Raw genomic sequence first — 21,270 nt, 5'->3', positions numbered from 1 at the left:
TATGTACTGTACGTTGTACCGTATGGATTGGGCCATAAGGTACGTAAAATTCGTAGTATATTTTTTAAAAGCTAAAAATACAAAGAATTTCAAATTTATATACAACCTATCTAGTTTAAAAACACTGCACAATACTTAAACATAGCCACAACTTTCAAAAAACACTTAAAATCACCCCACAAGTTAAGTAACCGCTACAATCGAGTCCAGACCACATGGCATAGTGTAAGTCAAGACTCAAGAGTCAAAAGTACATAACTGAATGCTGAATCCTGATACAAAAGTACATAACTGAATGCTGAATCCTGATACAAAAATAACACAGTCACTCAATAAAGAGTCTGGGTGGCTCAAGCAACAAAATAAAAAACATAAATGAGTCATGACAAATGTCCAAGTCCCAAGACCCAAAGCACTGGGCAATCACTACTACTCAAAATCATCATCAGAGGCTGATGAAGACTCAGAGAGCATGTCTCCATCTGTCAATACATTGCCCTCATCATCATAATCGGGATCTCTCTCCTCTGGCACAGATGCTAGGGGTGCATCACCCTCATCTGGATCATCAGCCTCTGAACTCTGGGTGTGGATGAGTTGAACAGCCTCATTGGCTCGTCTACGAGCAGGCCGAACGGGTAACTTTCCTCTGCGAATGCTCTCTCTGTGTGCAACCTCTGGATCTGCAGCAGCAATGCGAAGAGGAATACTGTAAGCTCGAGAGCGAGATCTAGTGACCCGGCGATCCACGCTCTCTAGCTCCCTGTGCAACTCTCGAAGGATCTCCTCCTGCTCATCTCTAATCCGTGCATCGACCTCCTCCGCAGTAGGATCTGTCACCATCTTCAACTCTGTGGGATCCACCTACAATGACAAGACAAAAGTTAAAACAGAGTCCATGATTCAACACTGTCTTTTGATCATTGACTTGTTTTCATAAATGTGCATGTAAATCTCACCTGCTTGGGTGTCCCCAAGGCATGAAAGCTGCGCACAAGCCGCATGTTAGCACGGCAATAAACCAGTCTCTCTAACTGCTTGGTGCTAAGACGATTGCGGATCTTCGTGTGAATAAGAGAGTATGCACTCCAGTTGCGCTCGCATGCCCCAGCTGAGCAATCCTACAGCAATTCAAATAGCGAACACTCATGGTTCACAAGTGTCACGTGTGATAATATAGATTCATCATTCAATAATTATAAATTATAATTCAGACTTGAAACTTCAGTATTCACCTGAGAAAGGATGCGCAATGCAAGGTGGCACAACTTGGGAAGGCCCTGGCGTCCATAGTTCTGCCACCATGTTAAAGGAAGCTTGGTAGCTTCCTTTCTCAATGCTACGGACCGCACAAAGGTGGGTCCTAAACTATTCATGTAGCTACTCATCTCTGAATCCAGAATCAATTGCTCATCCTCATCATATATAATGTTCAGATATTCAGAGCGTAGTGTGAGCAATGAAGCCTCCTCAAACAATTCTTGGCTCTTGTAGAGAGGATGGAGAACTGCAGCCATCCCATGGATGGGACGACGCATGAACTGCCATCGAGTCTCTACAATAGCCAAAATATCATCACGACTGCAAACAAATTTCAAAATAGTCACAGTAAGTATGTGTTTTGAAAAATTATAAATAGACATGTCACATGAGGACATTAGAGCACTTTGTAGTTTGTACTTACCGATCCTGTGTCAATGAGGTACATACAGAAATGTGTGTCTTCATCTGCATAAACAGATGATACACCAACCCAAGTGTAGAGCCCTCCATGTCCGTGACCCGTAGTAGTACATACAATGGCTGTAGAGCCACTGCCAAGGATTGCACCTGTGTCCAAAAGGTCTCATCAAGAACCTTTCTTTGAATGTACTTGGTTGCCTCTGACTGAGCATGGTGCATCAATCTCCATTTTGGATCCACAACTGTCTGCAACATTGGATCTCTCAATCTGAACAGCCTCTGAAGCACCAGATACATGTATGCAAATCTGGTCTTTGAGGGACGCACCATGTCTACTGTGCTGTGGCTCCTGAAGATTGCCAAGGCCTGGTGTTTTTTGCGGAAAAAAGTGGTAAGCTTGGACGCATCAGACACTGTAGGGTGCACCCAGGGAAGTTTGCCTATGTCCTCCATGAGAAGGTCTAGGCAATGTGCAGCACATGGTGTCCACACAATGTGCTTGAACTCAGCCTCCACCATATCCCCCATGGCCTTGCAATTGGAGGCATTATCAGTGACCACCTACAATGAGTCATGACAAGATATTAAATGAAGTGTGGACATTATTACGTTGGACAATGTATGCAAAATTCATGTGCATGCCACATGGTCAGGAATCAGTATCTACCTGCACGACGTTCTTCTCCCCAACCTCCTTGATGGCCTGGCGAATATGTTTGAAGATGAACGCCGCAGAAATGCGTTCTCCAGCTTTCCCTGCATCCACGGCTCGTAAGAAGTATGTGCCCAAGCAGGAGGAAACAAGGATATTGATAATGTGACGCCTCCGCGTGTCACTCCACCCATCAGAAAGAATAGTGCATCCAAATTGTTGCCACCCAACCTTCACTGGAGTCAATGCTCGGTCTATGATCTCTTTTTGGTCGTCAAGCATGGTAGTGCGCATCTTTTGGTAGTCAAGACCATTCCAGGAATCTGTAGCACCAACCTGTGAAATAGCTCTCACCATCCTCTTCCATTGATCAGTCTTCAACACATTGAATGCAATGTTGCACTCTATGAGAGTCCGCGCAATCTCCATCTCTGCAACTTTCTGTCGCTCTTTTACCCATGAATCACTGTGTACACGTGATGGCAATGTGGTTTGCCTTGGGCCGCGTACACCCTCAACCCCACTTGCACTTGCTGTTGAAGCACTAGCACCCTCATCCTCAGCCTCTGAAACACGATCTCTCTTTCTACTAGTGCCTGCTAATGATGGCACTGCAGACGCAGAGCCGCCAATATCTCCAAATAATGCATCCTGCAAGGCATCCTCTGCTGCTACTGCTGCTACACGTGCTCCCCCTGACTGTGACGATGCAGTAGATCCTGGAGGAAAATGCTCCAAAATCAAGGCATCCCTCAATGCTTGCGGGATAGCCTCGCAACCCCTACAATGTCCAGTGGTGCCAATTGTAACCGGCCCGTAGGGCGGTAGGCGTTGGCTTTCACCCGAAATTCTTTACTTTATACACACACATAGAGCACTTTGCAAAGAGAACCTGCGACGGGAGTTAACACTTGAATACACACACGGCTCGGCAGCTAGAATGCTCCGAGCAGACGCCGACAACCTGTAGGCCCCAAAATTGGCGCCCCTTTCGGTATTTCTTTATTCTTTAGAAGGGTAAATTACAAGGTAAGGTCCTGGGAATCCTTCACGTGTATCCACCTAGATACCATTTGATTTGGCCAAATTTCGGTAACATAACAGCCCCAAAACTTACGCGAAACCAATTCCCCTGCTGGAACTCGCTTGCACTGTCGTATACCCTCTGATTCCTGTCCAAAAACAGTAAATTCAGCTCGCTGTATTTACTGGTTTTTGCCCTGTTTTCAGCCCCAAACAGTCCCCTAATTGTCCTTTGCCAGTGGGGCATGATTCCCAATGATCCTGGCGTCCGTATGGCTGAAAAACAGTGAATTTACAGCGCTGTGTATGCGCTGATTTTGCACCTGTACGGTGAGGTTATGACCCTCACCAGTGCCTGCTTTGGAGCAGCAGTTAGCTACCCCTGTTCCTGCTCAAGGAGGCTCTTGCCTCAGCACAAAAGCATGAACCCACACAACTGTACATCAGTCAAATGAGTAGCCCTCTTGTGGGGCATCACATAACTGCACGTAGGGGAGAGAGAGAGCAGTGTGTAGTGTGCAGGGCATCACTCCTAGCACCACACTGTACATGAGAGGGAAAGGAAGCACTCCATAGCTCTTAACCTGTGACAGGTTCTCAATGAAGCATCCTCCCAGCATAAATCGAGCGCCCCCTCTGCTGCCCTTGACCTGTAATGCATCTATGAACAAATAGATGCAAAAAGGAGAAGATTTCCATGGCTGCCAAAACCTGTGTATCGCTGAAAACGCAGCAAAACAGCCCTGTAAACACGCATCTGATGCCTTCTAATGCTGAAAATGAGCTCCTTGGACCTAGGCAAACTCATGGGAAGCTCAAAAATGGAGAGAAATGGCTGAAAATCCAAGTTAACAGCCTCCAAAACTGCTCTCAAAAGTCAGTTACGGGTTCTGTTCTCCCAAACTTGGTAAATTGACCACAAAGTGCCACTTGGCACTCATACATGCAATTTCCCCGCATTGGGTTTCCTGCTTAAAAATCTCTCAACTGGTGCATCAGTTGACTTTGCAGCAGAGTACTAAAATGTTCCCTTGGTCATACCGAAGGTAATGACGCGAACACATTTCACAGCCCAAAATAGCAGTTCCCTAATTTTTAGGAGATGCTTCCGTCGGGCTCCCGCTGGTCTTCTAACCATCTATCCTCATTGGGACCGCATCCAAAAGTGCAATATGACCCAACTGTCGGATACTTTCTGTTGGTGATCCCACCTTGACTTTATGCCTTGATTGAGTTCACTTCCTAGTATCCACCAACTTGCTAAGTGCGACGGGGGGAACCTGTATGATCTTGCTCTGAGCCTAGACATCCTCTTACTGTACGAATTCCAGTGCCGACCAACTTCCCGTCTGCGGGTGAAACTACCGTTCACATTGGCCATACAATGTCCGACCATTTGCAACTTCAAAAAGAGGGTCTCAAAAATAAAACAAAAATCATTGGAAAGAAACCAACAACTAAGGTTAGCAATTGCCACGTCCTCGTGACACCAATACCAGTGAGGTGCTTCAAAACCCTGGTAATTGTACTGGTCATATGCTCTCCGCAATACTTGCACACCCAAGAGCGAGTCCCTGAACCTGCTTGGCCTCCTGTGTTGACAACTCTCAAGACATTGGTGTGCTCGGCCCAAAGAGGATTAGGTCTACGAGGCATGATAACTCTGCAAGCAGCAACACAATTAAAGCACGAATCAAAGTTGATTACAAAACTTGCACATTTTTCACGAGGTCAGGACATCTAGAGTGCCTCCTTGAGGCTTGCAGACTCCAAACACAAAGGGAGGGAGGGAGGGAGGGAGGGAGGGCAGGACCTTATCGGTGGCGTTCCACCCTTCCCTGGTCTCTGTGCAGAAACTGTGCAGACTCCAGAGACTTCTTTCTGCAACTCTGTTGTGGTAATAAGAGGTATAGCATAGGTTGGCATATAAAAAGCCTCGCCCAAACTGTCCGACTAGGTGGATAAGGAACCGACTGGCGAAAATTTTTTTTAATGCCCTGCACGTACGGAATGATACCGTACGTACGGATTCGGTATGGAGGTACCGTACGGTACTGACTGCAACCGTACGTACGTACGGAAACAACCCTGCCGTAGAGATATTTGCTCACAATTCAGCCATTTTATGGAGATAATCTGATTTTGCATGTCATTGATGCTTTGAGTTATCAGTTATCCATCAATCATCAATCTAGCAGTATCTTGGTCTAGAGTCCTGAGTTAGTTGCACACACTCTCACAGCACACTCCATGCATTGTTGAGCCTCAACAGCCCCATTGTTGGTATGGGGCTAGGCATCCTGCAAGCTGGTCACTGTAGATGATACTTTGTAATTGATTCAGCTGAGCATTGAGCACCACCATGTTGTCTCTATTACTTATGTCCTAGTCTTCCAATTTGGCTTGTTATTCGGGGGTTGACTTGTTGATACCATAGTTAATCGTGAGTGAGGCCACTGCACTAAGAGGCCCGTGCTTACAGAATGCACATCACACTTATCCTTCCACAATGTGTGTGTGTGTGTGTGTTGTGCTTTCATAATAAGACGTCGCGTGGATCTCCTGCTCCTCTGTCGCGTGGATTCCCTGTGCGCAGCAGCAGCAGCCATTTGCATCTTCGCCTCTGTGTGTGTGTGTGGGGGGGGGGGGGGGGGGGGGGGGGGGGGGGGGGGGGGGTTGAAGTAAGTGCTTTAGGGAGAGAAATTACGCGAGGCAAACTCTGCACTCTGTCGCGAACTTTTCTGCGCGCTGCTCCAGCCCTCTGCGCCTGCCTTAGCAGGTGTGTGTGAGCGTGTGTGTGCGTGTGTGTGTGTGAAACCGGCCCATGGGGCGGTAGGTGTTGGCTTTCACCCGAAATTCTTTACTTTAGACACACACACAGAGCACTTTGCAAAGGTAACTTGTAACGGGAATTAACACCTAAGTACACACACGGCTCGGAAGCTAGAATGCTCCGAGCAAACGCCGACATCCTGTAGGCCCCAAAATTGGCGCCCCTTTCGGTATTTCTTTATTCTTTAACAGAGGGAATAAAACCTGTGATCTACTACAAACTGCCCCGCACAATCTAGGCTAAGAAACACCTGTTCTGGCCCGATTTCGGTCCGATTTCGGCAGCATAACTATACTAGGACGCTTCACAATCAGTATCCCCACGCAACAGGTGACTTTCCCGACGCATACGGACACTTGCAAAACCTGGCGAGAATCTGCAGCACGCAGAATTCTCTGTTTTCTGCCCCGAAAATGCGCCAGTTCACCTGTACAGCGGTCCCCTCGCGTCCCCGAACCTCCAAGGGGTATTAGGGTCTGTTTAGGGCCGAAACCCTAAACCTGCAAAAATACACAGCAGGCTGTAATTCCCTGTTTTGGGCTCCGTTTTGCGCGCCGGTCGCATCTGTAGCAAGACCTCGAGCTCCCGCACCTGTAGGGCTACTTGCCCTTTGAATCGGACGAGATCTCTGACGTGAAACCTCTCCGAATTCACCTATACCTACGGGGGATTAGCCGCTAGCTAGTCCAGTACCTGTGCAAGAGGCTCTTGCCTCGGCAATTGCGCATGAATCCACATAATTGTACATTGGTCAAATGAAAAGCCCACTAGTGGGGCATAACATACTGCTCGTAGGGGGGAGAGAGAGCAGTGCGTAGCGTGCAAGGCATCAATCCTGGCACCGCACTATACATAAGGGGGAAAGGAAGCACTCCATAGCTCTTAACCTATGACAAAATGCAAAAAGAGCCTCCTCCCAGCTTAAATTTCAGCACCCATTTTTTTGCACGAGGCAAGTCCATGAAATTTTGCCACTTGGCGCATTTACAAGCATTTTCCCGTTTCGGGTTCGCCGCTTAAAAATCACCCGACTGGGCGCCCAGTTGACTTCGCGGCAGAGTTGTAAAATGTTCCCCTAGTCATACCGGAGGTAATGACGCAAACACATTTCATGGCCCAAAATAGCAGTTTCCTAAATTTTAGGAAATGATTCCGTTGGGCTCCCTGTGGTCATCTGACCATCTATCCTCATTGGGACCGCATCCAAAAGTGCAATGTGGCCCAACTGTCGGATACTTTCTGTTGGCAGTCACACCTTGACTTTAGGCCTTTATTGAGTTCACTTCCTAGTATCCACCAACTTGCTAAGTGCGACGGGGGAACCTATATGATCTTGCTCTGAGCCTAGACATCCTCTTACCATACGAATTCCAATGCCGACCACTACCCATCTGCGGGTGAAACTACCATTCACATTGGCTATGCAATGTCCGACCGTTTGCTACTTCAAGAAGAGGGTCTCAAAAATAAAACAAAACCCCTTGGAAAGAAACCAACAACTAAAGTTAGCCGTTGCCACGTCCTCGTGACATAGTTAATAGTTGCCACGTCCCCGTGACATACCCCCCTCTTGAAATCGCAAACGTCCTCGATTGCATACCATAAATACACGCCACTGATGATCTTGTGCTATTAACACTCTTTTATCATCGCATGTAGGAACACAATCACAAGAAGCTTCTGACATCGTGCACAGTCTTCAAGTCTGGCCATGTCTTGATAGCTTCGACCTTTGCGGGATCCATTCTAACACCATCCTTTGAGACTATGTGGCCCAGAAAGTGGATCTCTTCGAGGAAGAATTCACTTTTCTTAGGATTGACAAGTAACCTATGACTGCGCAGCTCTTCGAACACAATGGTCAAGTGACGCCTATGCTCCTCTTCATTCTTCGAATACACTATCATGTCGTCGAAGAACGTTCCAACAAACTGTTGATGCGTGCGGAAAATCTGGTCCATCATTCTGTTGAACGTGGCAGGAGCATTTGTTAGCCCAAACGGCATCACTAGAAACTCATAAAGACCAAATGTCGTCTAAACGCAGTCTTGTGCACATCCTCTAGCCTTATACGAATCTGATGGTACCCACTCTTAAGGTCTATCCTGCTAAAAATTGCAGCACCCTGTAAACGATCGAGAATATCGTCAATTCCAGGAATAGGGAACCTATTCTTGATGGTATTCTTATTCAACGCACGGTAATCAATACACATGCGCCATAAGCCATCCTTCTTCTGCACTAGGAGCACTGGGGAGCAAAAGGGTGAAGAACTAGGCTGAATCAGCCCCTTCTCTAATAACTCCTCAACCTAGCCCATAATCTCTTTCTGATGCGCGGAACTAACCTTGTAGGGAGGTCTATTTGGTGGGCTACACCCTGGCACCAAATCTATACGATGGTCCTCAGATCTCTCTGGCGGCAATTGCGACGGTAATGAATCAGAAAAACAGTCACTAAACTTTTGCAAAAATGCTGACCTTTCTTTATCTAACACAGATAAATTTGACTGATCACAATCTAAGACATCACGTGCAAAAATCAAGTACACAAAAAGATGATTCTTTATTACAGAAGTGATAACAGAAGCAGATACAATAGGGACTGACTCTCCTTTAAGCTTTACATCCAAGACGTGAGTTTTGCCCCTATGCTGTACAGTGATCTTTCTGTTGTAGGCATCCAAGACTCCATGCACTCGGAACATCCACGGGATCCCCAACAAGGCGTCACAACCTTCGAGCGGCATGATGTAAAACTCTTCTGTGTCCACATACGACTGAATATGCAGACGCAGTTTTCCAATGATGAGAGTAACACACTCTGAGTTGCCAGGCATGCCAACCCTACCTCTGCTGTGTACCCCATCTCTTCAGCTCTGATGCACAGCTTCATAGCTAACTCTGGTGAGATAAAGTTGGCTTTGGTACCTGGATCACAGAAGATGAGTGCCGTCCGATCCCTAACTTTACCCCATGCCCTGCATAACTCACTGGCATCTGTGCTGAGCCTGTCACCCACCATGTCTGGCACTAAACCTGCCGTGGGTTTAGGCTTCTTGCCTTTCTGGTCTTCTTTATCCTCTGAGTCAGCTGGTCTTTTCCTTTGTGAACAATTGATAGAAAAGTGACCAGGCTGCTCGCATATAAAGCATTTGTTCTCAGCCATTAGGACCTTCTTTTCCTCGAGCGACTTGCACACAAAAGGCTTCCTTTTCTGTTTCTTTGCCTACGCTCCAGAAGTCCCGGTTGAATCCTTGTCTTTGGTGGCCTTTTCTGACCCCTGTGACACATCAAGAGCCGTTTTCACAAAGGGCTTCTTCGCTGAATTTTTCTTTTGCTGCCCTCCTTTGTCGCTGCTCGGAAATCCACTGTCCTCTCCTTTCAACAAGGCAAGACCAGTGTTCACAACTTCCATAAGCTGAGTGAGGGTAGCCACTCTGTTCTTTGTACAGTAATCGCGAAGCCCTTTAGGCAACCTACAACAGTACTTCTCTATCTGCTCTGTCAATGGCACAAATCTGTAGGAGGTCACTGAGAGTAACGCGTTACAAAACCTCCTATTGTACTCCAGCAAGCTCTTGCACGAAGCTGAAGTAAGCTGGTGCCAATCTGTCATGACGTCGGCTTCAAATTCATTTGATAGCCAAGCAGATGCAAACATTTGCTTGAAGTAAACCCAAGTGGCGGGTGCCTGTCCTTGCATTAACAATGTCGCCCACCATGTAAGCGCATTGTCCTTTCAGAAAGTGGCAGCTTTCCTGACCTTCGAGGGCTCTATAAAATTCCCTCCCGCATAAGTTGTATCAAACTGCTGGAGGAAGGTAAGAGTCTTTGTCTTATCCTCGAAACCAATGAAGGTACTGACGTTTACAAGTGCACCACCTTCTTTGTAAGCCTTCGGCTTCTCTAGTGCCCCCGAGTTGTCATAGGGATGGTCTGCAACATAGGCACTGTGGTAGGCATGATCGGCACATCTTGGCCATTCACATTTTGCGTCAAAGGTGCAATATCTAGCTGCTGTCCAGAAAAACCAGCCATGCCAAAATGACCCTGTGGCACCCCAAACTGGCCCTGGTTGCAGTGAAAACCTTGCTACATGCCGATACTACCATATATGGGGTTTGGCATGATGCCTTGCATACCCCCGAACACTGTTCCTGGCACGTACGGCTGACTTCCAGGCGCATGACCAGCCATACTTTGGAACACTGATCCACCCCCGAAATGCCCAAGATGTATACACCGTGGGTGGTGGAAAAACTAAGTGCATAGCCTAGTATCTAGTTCCTTGTCCATTCAAGACAGCATGCTGGCTCTGAAAGGTGGCGGGCTGAGCTAGCATAACCTGTGGAATAGGCGCTCTAGCCACCTGTTCAAGCACAGGAGGAACCTGTTTTGGAGCCCCTGACTCCGCAACATACGAGTGTTCCCTTTCCTCCTGAGCTGCATGAAGTACCTGGGCTTGAGCATCAACAAGCTCCGTACGCGGCGTAGGTTGCCTATTTTGTTGTTGCACTGGTGGCGCTTACAAGAACTCCATAAACCTTGGATTCTGCACCAGCTGCGAAAAGACATTTACCGCGGCAACTAACTGAGTCTTGAACGCATCATCCTCAAGTTGCCCAGTCATAAAGCCCTATACTACTAGAGGGACATTCGCGTTGACAGGAGGTACAGACTGACGTGGCCGTCAGCTCTCGCCAATCTCGAAAATCATAGGGATCTCCTGCCTGTCCTTTGAAGAGGAACTCTCTTCCATAATGCCCTTCCCCTTGTCGGCCATAGTGTAATCCCGCGTTCCTGCACTCTGTGTCTTTACTCAAAACAATCCAGGCTCACTCTTTAAGGGAAAAGTGATTGATATCCCGGCAACGGAACCATGAAACCCGCCCGTGGGGCGGTAGGCGTTGGCTTTCACCCGAAATTCTTTATTTTAGACACACACACACAGAGCACTTTGCAAAGGTAGCCTATAACGGGGATTAACACCTAAGTACACACACAGCTCGGAAGCTAGAATGCTCCAAGCAGACGCCGACAACCTGTAGGCCCCAAAATTGGCACCCCTTTCGGTATTTCTTTATTCTTTAACAGAGGGAATAAAACCTGTGATCTCCTACAAGCTGCCCCGCACAATCTAGGCTAAGAAACACCTGTTCTGGCCTGATTTCAGCAACATAACTGTACTAGGACGCTTCACAGTCAGTATCCCCACGCAACAGGTTTCCCGACGCATACGGACACTTTGCAAAACATGGCGAGAATCTGTAGCACGCTGAATTCTCTGTTTTCTGCCCCGAAAATGTGTCAGTTCACCTGTACAGCGGTCCCCTCGCGTCCCCGAACCTCCTAGGGGTATTAGGGTCCGTTTAGGGCCGAAACCCTAAACCTGCAAAAATACACAGCAGGCTGTAATTCCCTGTTTTGGGCTTCGTTTCGCGTGCCGGTCACATCTGTAGCAAGACCTCGAGCTCCCGCACTTGTAGGGCTACTTGCACTTTGAATCGGACAAGATTTCTGACGTGAAACCTCTCCGAATTCAGCTGTACCTGCGGGGGATTAGCCGCTAGCTAGTCCAGTACCTGTGCAAGAGGCTCTTGCCTCGGCAATCGCGCATGAATCCACATAACTGTACATTGGTCAAATGAAAAGCCCACTAGTGGGGCATAACATACTGCTCGTAGGGGAGAGAGAGAGAGAGCAGTGCGTGGCGTGCAGGGCATCAATCCTGGCACCGCACTATACATAAGGGGGAAAGGAAGCACTCCATAGCTCTTACCCTATGTGACAAAATGCGAAAAGAGCCTCCTCCCAGCTTAAATTTCAACGCCCATTTTTCTGCATGAGGCAAGTCCATGAAATTTTGCCACTTGGCGCATTTACAAGCATTTTCCCGTTTCGGGTTCGCCGCTTAAAAATCTCCCGATTGGTCGCCCAGTTGATTTCGCGGGGCATAGTTGTAAAATGTTCCATACCGGAGGTAATGACACGAACACATTTTATGGCCCAAAATAGCAGTTTCCTAAATTTTAGGAAATGATTCCGTTGGGCTCCCTGTGGTCCTCTGACCATCTATCCTCATTGGGACCGCATCCAAAAGTGCAATGTGGCCCAACTGTCGAATACTTTCTGTTGGCAGTCACACCTTGACTTTAGGCCTTTATTGAGTTCACTTCCTAGTATCCACCAACTTGCTAAGTGCGACGGGGGAACCTATATGATCTTGCTCTGAGCCTAGACATCCTCTTACCATACGAATTCCAGTGCCGACCACTACCCATCTGCGGGTGATACTACCGTTTACATTGGCCATGCAATGTCCGACCGTTTGCTACTTCAAGAAGAGGGTCTCAAAAATAAAACAAAACCCCTTGGAAAGAAACCAACAACTAAAGTTAGCAGTTGCCATGTCCTCGTGACATAGATAACAATTGCCACGTCCCCGTGACAGTGAGCGCCCTTCGCAACAGCCTGCTCGTGCGCCCCTCTGCCCAGCCTGAGGGCCTGTGTATGTTCAGGTGTGTGTGGGTGTGACAGTGTGTGAGTGTGGGTGTTGCAGTCAGCGCCAGTGTGAGTAACAAGGCTGCACCACTGTCACCCTGGTAGTGAACAGGTTCTGTGCAAGATTCGGTATACTGCGCACAGACAGTAGGCGGAGACAACTTGCTACCTAATTGTGTTCTGCAGATTTGGACTACCTGTACATGCTCATTGCTGTCAGAATTTAGATCGAACTGCTGCAGTAACAGTGTTAGACAGTTTACAATTACGCATAAATTACAGTATTACAGGCAAAGTTTAAATTACAGTATTACAAGAAAAGTTTTTTCTTTTTAGCAGATGTATGAGTTCTGTGGGAGATGTACATATCTTTGAGGTCTTTGTAAATAGATAAAGTGTCAAATTACAAAAAAAAGGGAAAAACAGTATTTGCTTTAGTTCTCGGTTGTGGTCCGGTTGATGCAGTCAGAGTTCTCGTGCGTCTTCAAGCGTCGTAGAGCTATGAAGAGTGTTTCGGAGAGCGCTTCTAAAATCAAAACTTGTCTGTCTGAAGACTTCGAAGAGGCCCGAAGAGCCTGGAATGGCCAGGCACTTGCCCTTGAGGTGCGAATTCCAGTACAGGACCTGATGGATCCGATAGCGCAATATGCCATGAATGCGGTCATTTTGTTTTTCCCTGGCAAAATGCCTATTGCGCAGGATGTCGAACAGTGGGTTGATTTCCTACTCAAACGCCAGGCTATCCGACGCGTTTATTTTGGTGCTCGGGGTTTCTATGAGGTATTATTGGCAGATACTGAGGCCAAAAACCTCTTGCTGGAGATGTCTCCTCTCTTTTTTGGCACCCAGATGACTCATGTTCTGCCTTGGGCACTTACGAAGGACTATCAAAGTCTTATTCATCACAAATGTCCTGTGTGGGTGGAAATTGTTGATTTTCCACGTACGTGGAGGCATTTCCTTCCTTTGTTGGCTGCTCAACTTGGCAAGGTCATTTGCCCGCCGAAATTGGACGCGAACACTAACAGGTTTTGCATTCTGTGGATACGGATAAGCAAACCCCGGATGGAATTATGGTGGATTCAGGGGATCCTTGGGTGGGCAAGCGCCCTTTTAAACTTAAATGGGGCAAATTTGCTAACTCCTGTTTTCGATGCGGTAAATTCGGTCACATGCAATCTGAATGTCCTGAACCTGTTTTGCAGCCCCCTCTTTCGGCTGTTCCTTCCTCTGCCCCTGCCCTTATAGGCAAATCTGTTGGTGAAGCTAAATCGAATGGAATCCCTGCAGATAAAGGGAAAAACAAAAATCCGCCCTCTACGGATGTTGGGAATGTAAATGCAGGGAAAGGAAAAAATGTTGCGTCGACTGATGTTGGCTCGTGGGCGATACCTAAAAAGACAGTAAAAATTCGTACTCCACCTTCATCCCGTAATTATGTTCCTCTGGCTAACGCCAATAAGAATGTATCATTTAAGCAGCTTCCCTGCAATGACAATCGCACGTTGATTGACGCTTGGGAAAAAGCGATGCACTCTTATAAGGATGTACTTTTGGGCGAGGCTTCCACTTCTCAGGCAGTCTCTATGGATAAGTTTCCTGCTTTGACTCAACGGATGGGTACTAGCATGGATGTGGTGGGTGGAGATGTCCATATGGGCATCTCGACTTGATCCTTCCGTTTTGTGCCATTGTAAATATGGTTTTAATGCACAGTCGCATTAAATGCATTTCATATAATGTGCGTGGGTTATGTAACCTGGACAAATGGCGACTGACCTGGCACTATGTACATACATGTAAGGCAGATATCGTGGTTTTGCAAGAACAAAACCAGCATGACTTTGTTGGTCAGTGTTCTTATTTTGCAGGTTACTGGATTGCATGTGCTGGTTTGCATGATTACTCAGGTTTATTGATGTTGGTTCGGCATGAGCTTCAGCCAGTTCTCTTGTATAATGATCCGAACGGCCGTTGGATGGTGATTCAATGCTTGTTGAACGGTCAGGTGTATGAATTTGGAGGTGTTTATGCGTATACATCATCTGGACAAAGGGTTTCTCTATGGCGAGACATCTCTTCTCGCTCATGGACCTCGAGTGCATTCCTTTGCGGTGATTTTAATAATACCCCTGAGATGGATGATAGTACCACTGGCAATTCACATATGTTGTTTGCGGAAAGGCAAGAATGGGATAATCTCTTTGCTGTTACTCAGATGACTGATATATGGCGGCATTTGCATCCAAATGCATCTGGTTTTACTTTTCACCATGTTGCCCATTCTTCTTATCGAGCGCGGTTGGACAGATGGTATTTGCTAAATTTGCAACAATATGAGGAATTTGTATGTGAGGTCAACATCGATTACACCTTGCAGTTATCGGATCATTATCCTGTTTTGCTGGATGTGAGTTTTGGGCAGACTCGTTGTGATCGGGCTCTTCCCAGGAAACGTCTGCTACTTGTCAATAATGCTTATCTCACACATGAGGTTTTTCGGGGAATGATCTCTGAGGTTATTCCTCCTCTGCTGGTTCATATGCATCTTGATCTTGATGCCGCTTGGTATCGCTTTGTTATGAGGGTACAAAGTGTTATTTGTGACTATGGCAAGCATTACATGCAGTGCACTTGAGGGGAAGTCAAAGATGCGAAGCATGCTTGTCAATGACTGCAAGAGTTGGCTGATTTGCGGCCTCTGTCTAATTCTGAGATGTCGGAGCTATGTGAAGCCTCTGTGTGTATTCCGCGTAATGACAAGCGAAAGCTTGCTAAATGGTAGACGCGTGCTCCTCAACAGGCTTTCATGGACAAAGGTTGTGCTTCAAATCAATTTTTTAAGCATTTACATCATTCTAGAATCTCATGTGTAATCAAGCGCGTTATGCTTTCCTCGAGTGTTTGGACTTCTTCAAAGCAGGAACTTGCGGATGCCATGGTTTTGCATTATCGTCAGGTGTTTGCTGCTCCTCCTCAGACATCTTTGGCTGCTTTCCTTTGTTACTCCGATTATATCCCCGCAAGATGCATGTGATCTTGAGGACCCCTTCACTTGCTTTGCTTGCTTGTTTTGGGCCGCTGGCGGTCTCCCGGCTGGGATGGGCTTACTATGGAATTTTTCCTCTCTTTCTGGGAGGATCTTGAGCATCCACTGCTTTACATGATTAATGCGGCATGGGAGAAACAAGGTTTGCCGATATCTTGGAAAGAAGGTTTACTTAAATTGCTGCCTAAGCAAGCGCTTTGTGAGCGATTCTCTCATTGGCGTCCGATTACTTTGATGCCGGTGGTTTATAAGATATTGGCTAAGATGCTGGCGCACCGCATTAAGGACCATCTTTTTGCAGGACTCCATCAGGCTCAATATGGTTTCATTCCACGTCGCCAGATTATGGATAATCTGGCTAATGTTTTGATTGGCATGGAGTACCCTAAGTACACTCAACAAGATGTGTTGGTTATTCAAGTTGATATTGAAAAGGACTTTGACATTGTACAGTGGGACTTCATTGCCGCCACCATGACGTGTTTAGGGTTTGGTCCTGAATTCGCCAATGTGGTTTATTTTTTGTATGCATGTAGCACGTCTTCAAGGATTTTAGAAGGTGAATTAACTGAATCTTGGCCTCTTGGTTGTTTGGTCAGGCATGGCTGCCCCCTTAGTGCTCTGTTGTATGCTATTGCTACTCACCCATTGTTGACTTATCTTGATCACTTGACCTCTGTTCAGAGTCTGCATGGTCTGCTATTACCTTCGGCTGTTCAGAGTCTACATGGTCTGCGGTTACCTTCGGGTCGTACATTTGTTGGCCAGGCTTACGCTGATGATTCGTTACTTATGCCTCGTAATCAGCAGGTGGATGTCAAGGTGATTATGGAAGCCTTGGAACTGTTTGGCATTGCGGCTGGGCTTAAAGTCAACTTTTGTAAATCGAAGCTTTTGCCTCTCCGTTCTTCTGATTGGCATAGTCTGTTGTGGCCAGGTGAGATTGTGTCTTCAAATGTGATCACTAGGCATTTGGGTTATCCAATTGGATGGAATGTTACTCACTCTCAGAAAGTCGATTGGGTCATGCAACGCTGAATGTCAAATTGCATTACTGTAAGCTTTCTACTTGGCCCTTGCATGTTCGTCTGCGAATTGTTCAGAGTATACTGTTGGCATATGCTCAGTTCTTTTTGCCATTGATGCATTGGCCTCGGCGATGTCTTGATTCTCTTATGTCGGACATTATGTCCCATTTGTGGCGGACTCATGCTACGCAAAAAGGCTTACGCTTGATGTCGATGGAGAAGCTTTGCACTCCTAAACATTTTGGTGGACTTAATATCTTGGATTTGCGCATGCATGTGTTTGCGCGGAAAGCTATGTTGTTGTCCACTCTTGTGCAACAAATTCAACCTTGGACTTTGATGTTTGCATTCCTCGGTCAGCATGTTGTTACTTCTGCTTTTGGCCATTGGCAACCCTCTCTCTGGAAGGTGGTTTTTGGCAAGATGGAAGCGCACATTCCTGGATGTCCATTTGCTTCCTCTTTAGTATCTACTTGGAAAGAGGTTACGATGCATTTATTGTGGAATCCTCGCTAGGAAGGTGATTCAATCCGATTGGAAAGTCTCCATTGGAGCCGGGCATTCTCTCTTACTTTGGTCGACCGCTCACCTCGTCATGCTTACTTTCTCTCTGGTCGTGGCATTCGTGTGGTTGAGGATGTGGTCAATGAGGCTGGATATACTTTTGAGTTTTCCTTTGCTGCTCGTCGTTTTGGGTTGGGCATGCATTACCGTCGGTTTTGGAGAGAGCTTCAAAGCATGTTTCTCGACTTTTTGCCTTTTTCACCTTTGCCTGATGGCGATCGCATGTTTGATTGGGCCTTTCAGGAAACGCCTTTTCGAGATATTTCTGCAGCTCGAATTTATGCTATTCTTCTAACACGAGCATGGCTTGATGGTCATTGTAATGCCATTTGGCACATGCACAAATCTGACCTCTGGTGGAGGAGGCTCCTCTCTGCCTTGTGGAAAAGCCATTTGCCTTTGAAGGAGCGTCTGTTTCTTTGTTGTTCTTTGCTTCGAGTGCTTCACGTTGGCACTTTTCTTCGGGCGCTTCATATTCGTTCTTCTTCTTGCGTTCGTTGCTCGACTGCAGAAGAGGATATTTGTCACTTGTTGTGGGATTGCTGCGTTACTAGAGACTTCCTTCGCCATGTATCGGCGTGTGTGCGGCTCCGTTTTCCAGGGGTTGTCTTTCACAAAAGGTTCTAGGCATTTGGCATTTTCTCACCGACGTTACAGCATTTTGTAGTCTTCTTCATGTGGGTCAGATACTGGGCTTTCTGGATCGTGTGGAGTCAGCGTAATGCTTACATGTTCCATCGTAATCATGAGGATCCATTTTCTCTCTTCAAGCTTTCTCTTCGACAATCGTTACGGTTTGCTTTGGAAGTTGGTGATATCACCTCAAAGATGCATCAACTTTCATATGAATGTTTTTAGCTACGTTCTACAGATGAGGAGTTCTGTGCTCTTCCCCTTGTATATGATCTTTTCAGTGGGTTTTCCTCGCTTTGAGGTTTCCCACTAGTAAATTAATCAATCGATTTACAAAAAAAAAGTGTTGGGGTGCATAAGTGCTTTTGCAATTGCGTTCTCAGTCCTGCGCAAACGCGTTCTCTGCCTGCTCAAGTTCAGACTTGCGCGCTCAGTCTTTTTGCGCCGACCTCTTCGGCTTTCAGCATCTGCATCATCGGTGAAACACGCAAAAAGTCGAGCAGTATGCTTTGAAGCTCTCTCCAAAACTGACAATAATGCATACCCAATCCAAAACGGCGAGCAGCGAAGGGAAACTCAAAAGTATATCCAGCCTCATCGACTACATCCTCAACCACGAGGGGAGCAATCGATCAAAGTAAGAGAGAATACCCGACTCCAATGAAGACTTTCCAAACGAATCAAATCATGTAACAAACTGCTGACGTGTCAAAGCCCTGAAGGATGGAGCCAACTTACAGATGTTGGCCGAGGGGCCTAAACCCTAAGAAGAACAAGTAACAGAAGAAGAAGTCCTACCAACTTATGGGGACCCCGTCCAATGGGGCTCCAAGTGACATAAAGAATTAAAATAAAGCAGGACTCACACACACACGCGAAGCTGCCTGATGACGTGGCAGATTTTCGAAAATCACGCTGGCTGATAATGTGGCATGCTGTACGGATTTCCACATTTTGCGCTGACTGCTGACGCGGCAGTTGTACGGAATTCCAGATTTTACGTTGGCAGCTTTAGAGCTTTGCTTTTGGACTGGATGCTTTTGAGTTTGAAGGCTTTTCACTGTAATTGCTTTTTAGGCCAAGGGCCTTTAAATAGAGGTTAGGGTTCATTCTCTGGCATGCTTCCTAGAGAAGGTGCAGAGTCTGGAGTACTGGCTTGTACTGTGTTGATGCAATATAAAGAAATACCGAAAGGGGCGCCATGGTTTGGGGCCAATACTCTCTCTGGTGGAATTCCGCCACTCCGTGTCGTGTTCAGTTGTTATTGAAGTGCTAAAAGTATGTTCAGTCTGTTCTTTTCTATTGGCACGCGGTGCTCATCTTGTGACAGTTGTATCAGAGCATCAGGCGTTGTTGGGCGCATTTCTGACACCCTTTTTTTGTGAATTTGTACATACGGACATGACGCCCGATGTCAAAAGGGTGTGTTGGCTTTCTTTTTGTAGGGTTTTTAGCTTGCTTTAGCAAGCACGTGTACATGCACTGCAAGTCGCTAGTCTAGTGACAGCTGTCGGGCTACTGTAACTGCCCGTGAGTGAGTATTTTGAAGGGAGACTTGTATATAACTTAAACTCATGTACAAACTTAGAAAAAGTTCAGCCAAACTCCAAAAAATTGCAAGTTTGAGCTTGGTGTGCCTCCTTGATGGTTTCTGTTGCAATTTTTGCCCCCGCCTTGTGTACTCTACGTGTAGTCATGTTGGGACAGCTCCCTGTTCGCATCAATTTTGCATGTAGCGGCGTGTAGATTCAAATTGGGTCATCTTCAGTTTTCTCGCCAGTCATTTTTCAAGCTTTCTTTAAAGTGCCCCAATTAAAGTTGTGCTCTTCATGTTACGACTAGTTCTCTGCAAGGTTATGGCTATAGGAGCCTAGTGGCAAATTGTGTGCAGGCAGATTGGGAGGGCATGTATGTATGAATTGTGGAATTGATGTTGAAGTTGTGGGTTTGTCATGCTCAATGGTGAAAGGGGAGGCCCTTGTCTTCATATGCATTGGTCGGCGTGTGCTATAAATCCATGCTTTGGCAGGGTTTTGCTCCTATGGGACATAGTCTCTTGGGTGGGCAACGGCCAGTAAATTCCCAGGTGTTTCAAAGGGATTTTCCAAAGCTTTTGATGTTCTTGTAGTGCTCTTTCGACGCTCTTGGGTGACATCGCTATAGAGGTATTTCAGTTTGCTTGTTTCCCAACAATGTTTTGGTGGCCGCCACCGAGGATCTTCTTCAAGCGACCTTCAATTCACAGCTTTGATGGCTATGGTGATAGAGTTTCCAAGGTTCTATGGTCATGTAGGTGAGGATGCTGATGCATTCATTGAAAAGATGGAGTTTTTTTGTTTGATGGCAAATAAGGAAGATTCAATGATTATGCTCAAGATTTTGAGCTTTTGCTTGAAAGAGGATGCAAGGATATGGTATGATGAGTATGAGTTTTGGTTGAAACATCATAACCTCCACAAGTGATTACTTATGATGCATTAAAGAAGGATTTTCTTGAGAAGTTCAAGAAGGTAGAGGACCCAACGGATGTATGGCACTCCATTGAAGGACTTGTGCAATGTGATGGTCAAAGTGTAGATGCCTTTGTCAAGGAGTTCAATGCCTTGTGGAAGAGATGGTGTGTTTCTTTGGGCAGTGATGCTCCTCCTCTTATGCTTAAAAAGTGTATGTTTATGCAAAGTTTGAGGGCTGATTTGAAGTTAAACGTTGAGCTTAAAAAGCCACTTACATTTGATGATGCAGTTAAGGTTGCAAAGCATAAGAAATGGAAGCTAGAGAGAGTGAGGCAACTTGGATTGCAAGAAGATGTGAAGCCAAATGTATCTTATATTTTAGACATGAATATGGACAACGTATGCAATGAAGACTTCCATGTTCTCATTCTCTTGAGCATGTGAAAGAAGAATGTCATATGCATAATGAGATCAAGAAGAATGCTCAATGTATGCCCTCTTTGTTGTTTAAGCGCTTTGATGTCAACCATCCTGATGATGCTAGTAAGATGGATGTAAGCAAGAAGGCTACCATGGTCATGATTGAGTCTCAAATGCAAGAAAATGAGAATTTTGAATATCCAAGTCACATGGTTGATGCTTCTAATGTATGTTCTAATGAAGGGGAGTATGTTTGTGATACAAATGTGACTCTTGGGAGTTCTCGTTGTGTAGATGAAGTAGTCAAAGATCACATGATGGAGGTCAAGGAAGTTAGCAATGGGAAAGATGATGATGTGTATGATGAGGGTTTTCAAGTATATGCTTTGGGTGATTGTATGCAAAAGGGTGATGAAGCAACTAAGTATA

General features: G+C 46.2%; 2 protein-coding genes across 13 annotated transcripts in view; both read right to left on the bottom strand.

Annotated features, from left to right (window-relative positions):
- The window catches only part of LOC147459432 (uncharacterized), a 131,256-nt gene that overhangs the window by 50,285 nt on the left and 59,701 nt on the right, over positions 1–21,270 (bottom strand). The window lies entirely within an intron of this gene.
- LOC147459433 (uncharacterized) lies at positions 238–5,284 on the bottom strand. Its single transcript, XM_086511594.1, has 6 exons — positions 5,172–5,284; positions 4,911–5,021; positions 2,351–3,185; positions 1,795–2,244; positions 960–1,121; positions 238–864 (listed from the first exon to the last, which is right to left on the bottom strand). Exons 1-6 carry the CDS (start codon positions 5,282–5,284, stop codon positions 430–432), a joined length of 2,106 nt encoding a protein of 701 aa, XP_086367720.1. The 3' UTR covers positions 238–429.

The sequence above is a fragment of the Adiantum capillus-veneris genome, chromosome 4 (genome assembly GCF_014529385.1).
Source record: "Adiantum capillus-veneris isolate H3 chromosome 4, ASM1452938v2, whole genome shotgun sequence".
In the NCBI taxonomy this organism is placed as follows: Eukaryota; Viridiplantae; Streptophyta; class Polypodiopsida; order Polypodiales; family Pteridaceae; genus Adiantum; species Adiantum capillus-veneris.
Note: the sequence above shows the minus strand (reverse complement) of the source record. Positions and strands in the feature narration are given on the sequence as shown.

What these genes read in the sequence shown, in the direction of transcription:
- LOC147459433 (XM_086511594.1), bottom strand. Translation starts at nt 5,284, where the DNA reads ATGCCAACCTATGCTATACCTCTTATTACCACAACAGAGTTGCAGAAA. An exon ending in ACTCGCTCTTGGGTGTGCAA is followed by an intron (nt 3,186 to 4,910) that starts GTATTGCGGAGA and finishes TATAAAGTAAAG; the next exon opens with AATTTCGGGTGAAAGCCAAC. An exon ending in GGGAGAAGAACGTCGTGCAG is followed by an intron (nt 2,245 to 2,350) that starts GTAGATACTGAT and finishes GACTCATTGTAG; the next exon opens with GTGGTCACTGATAATGCCTC.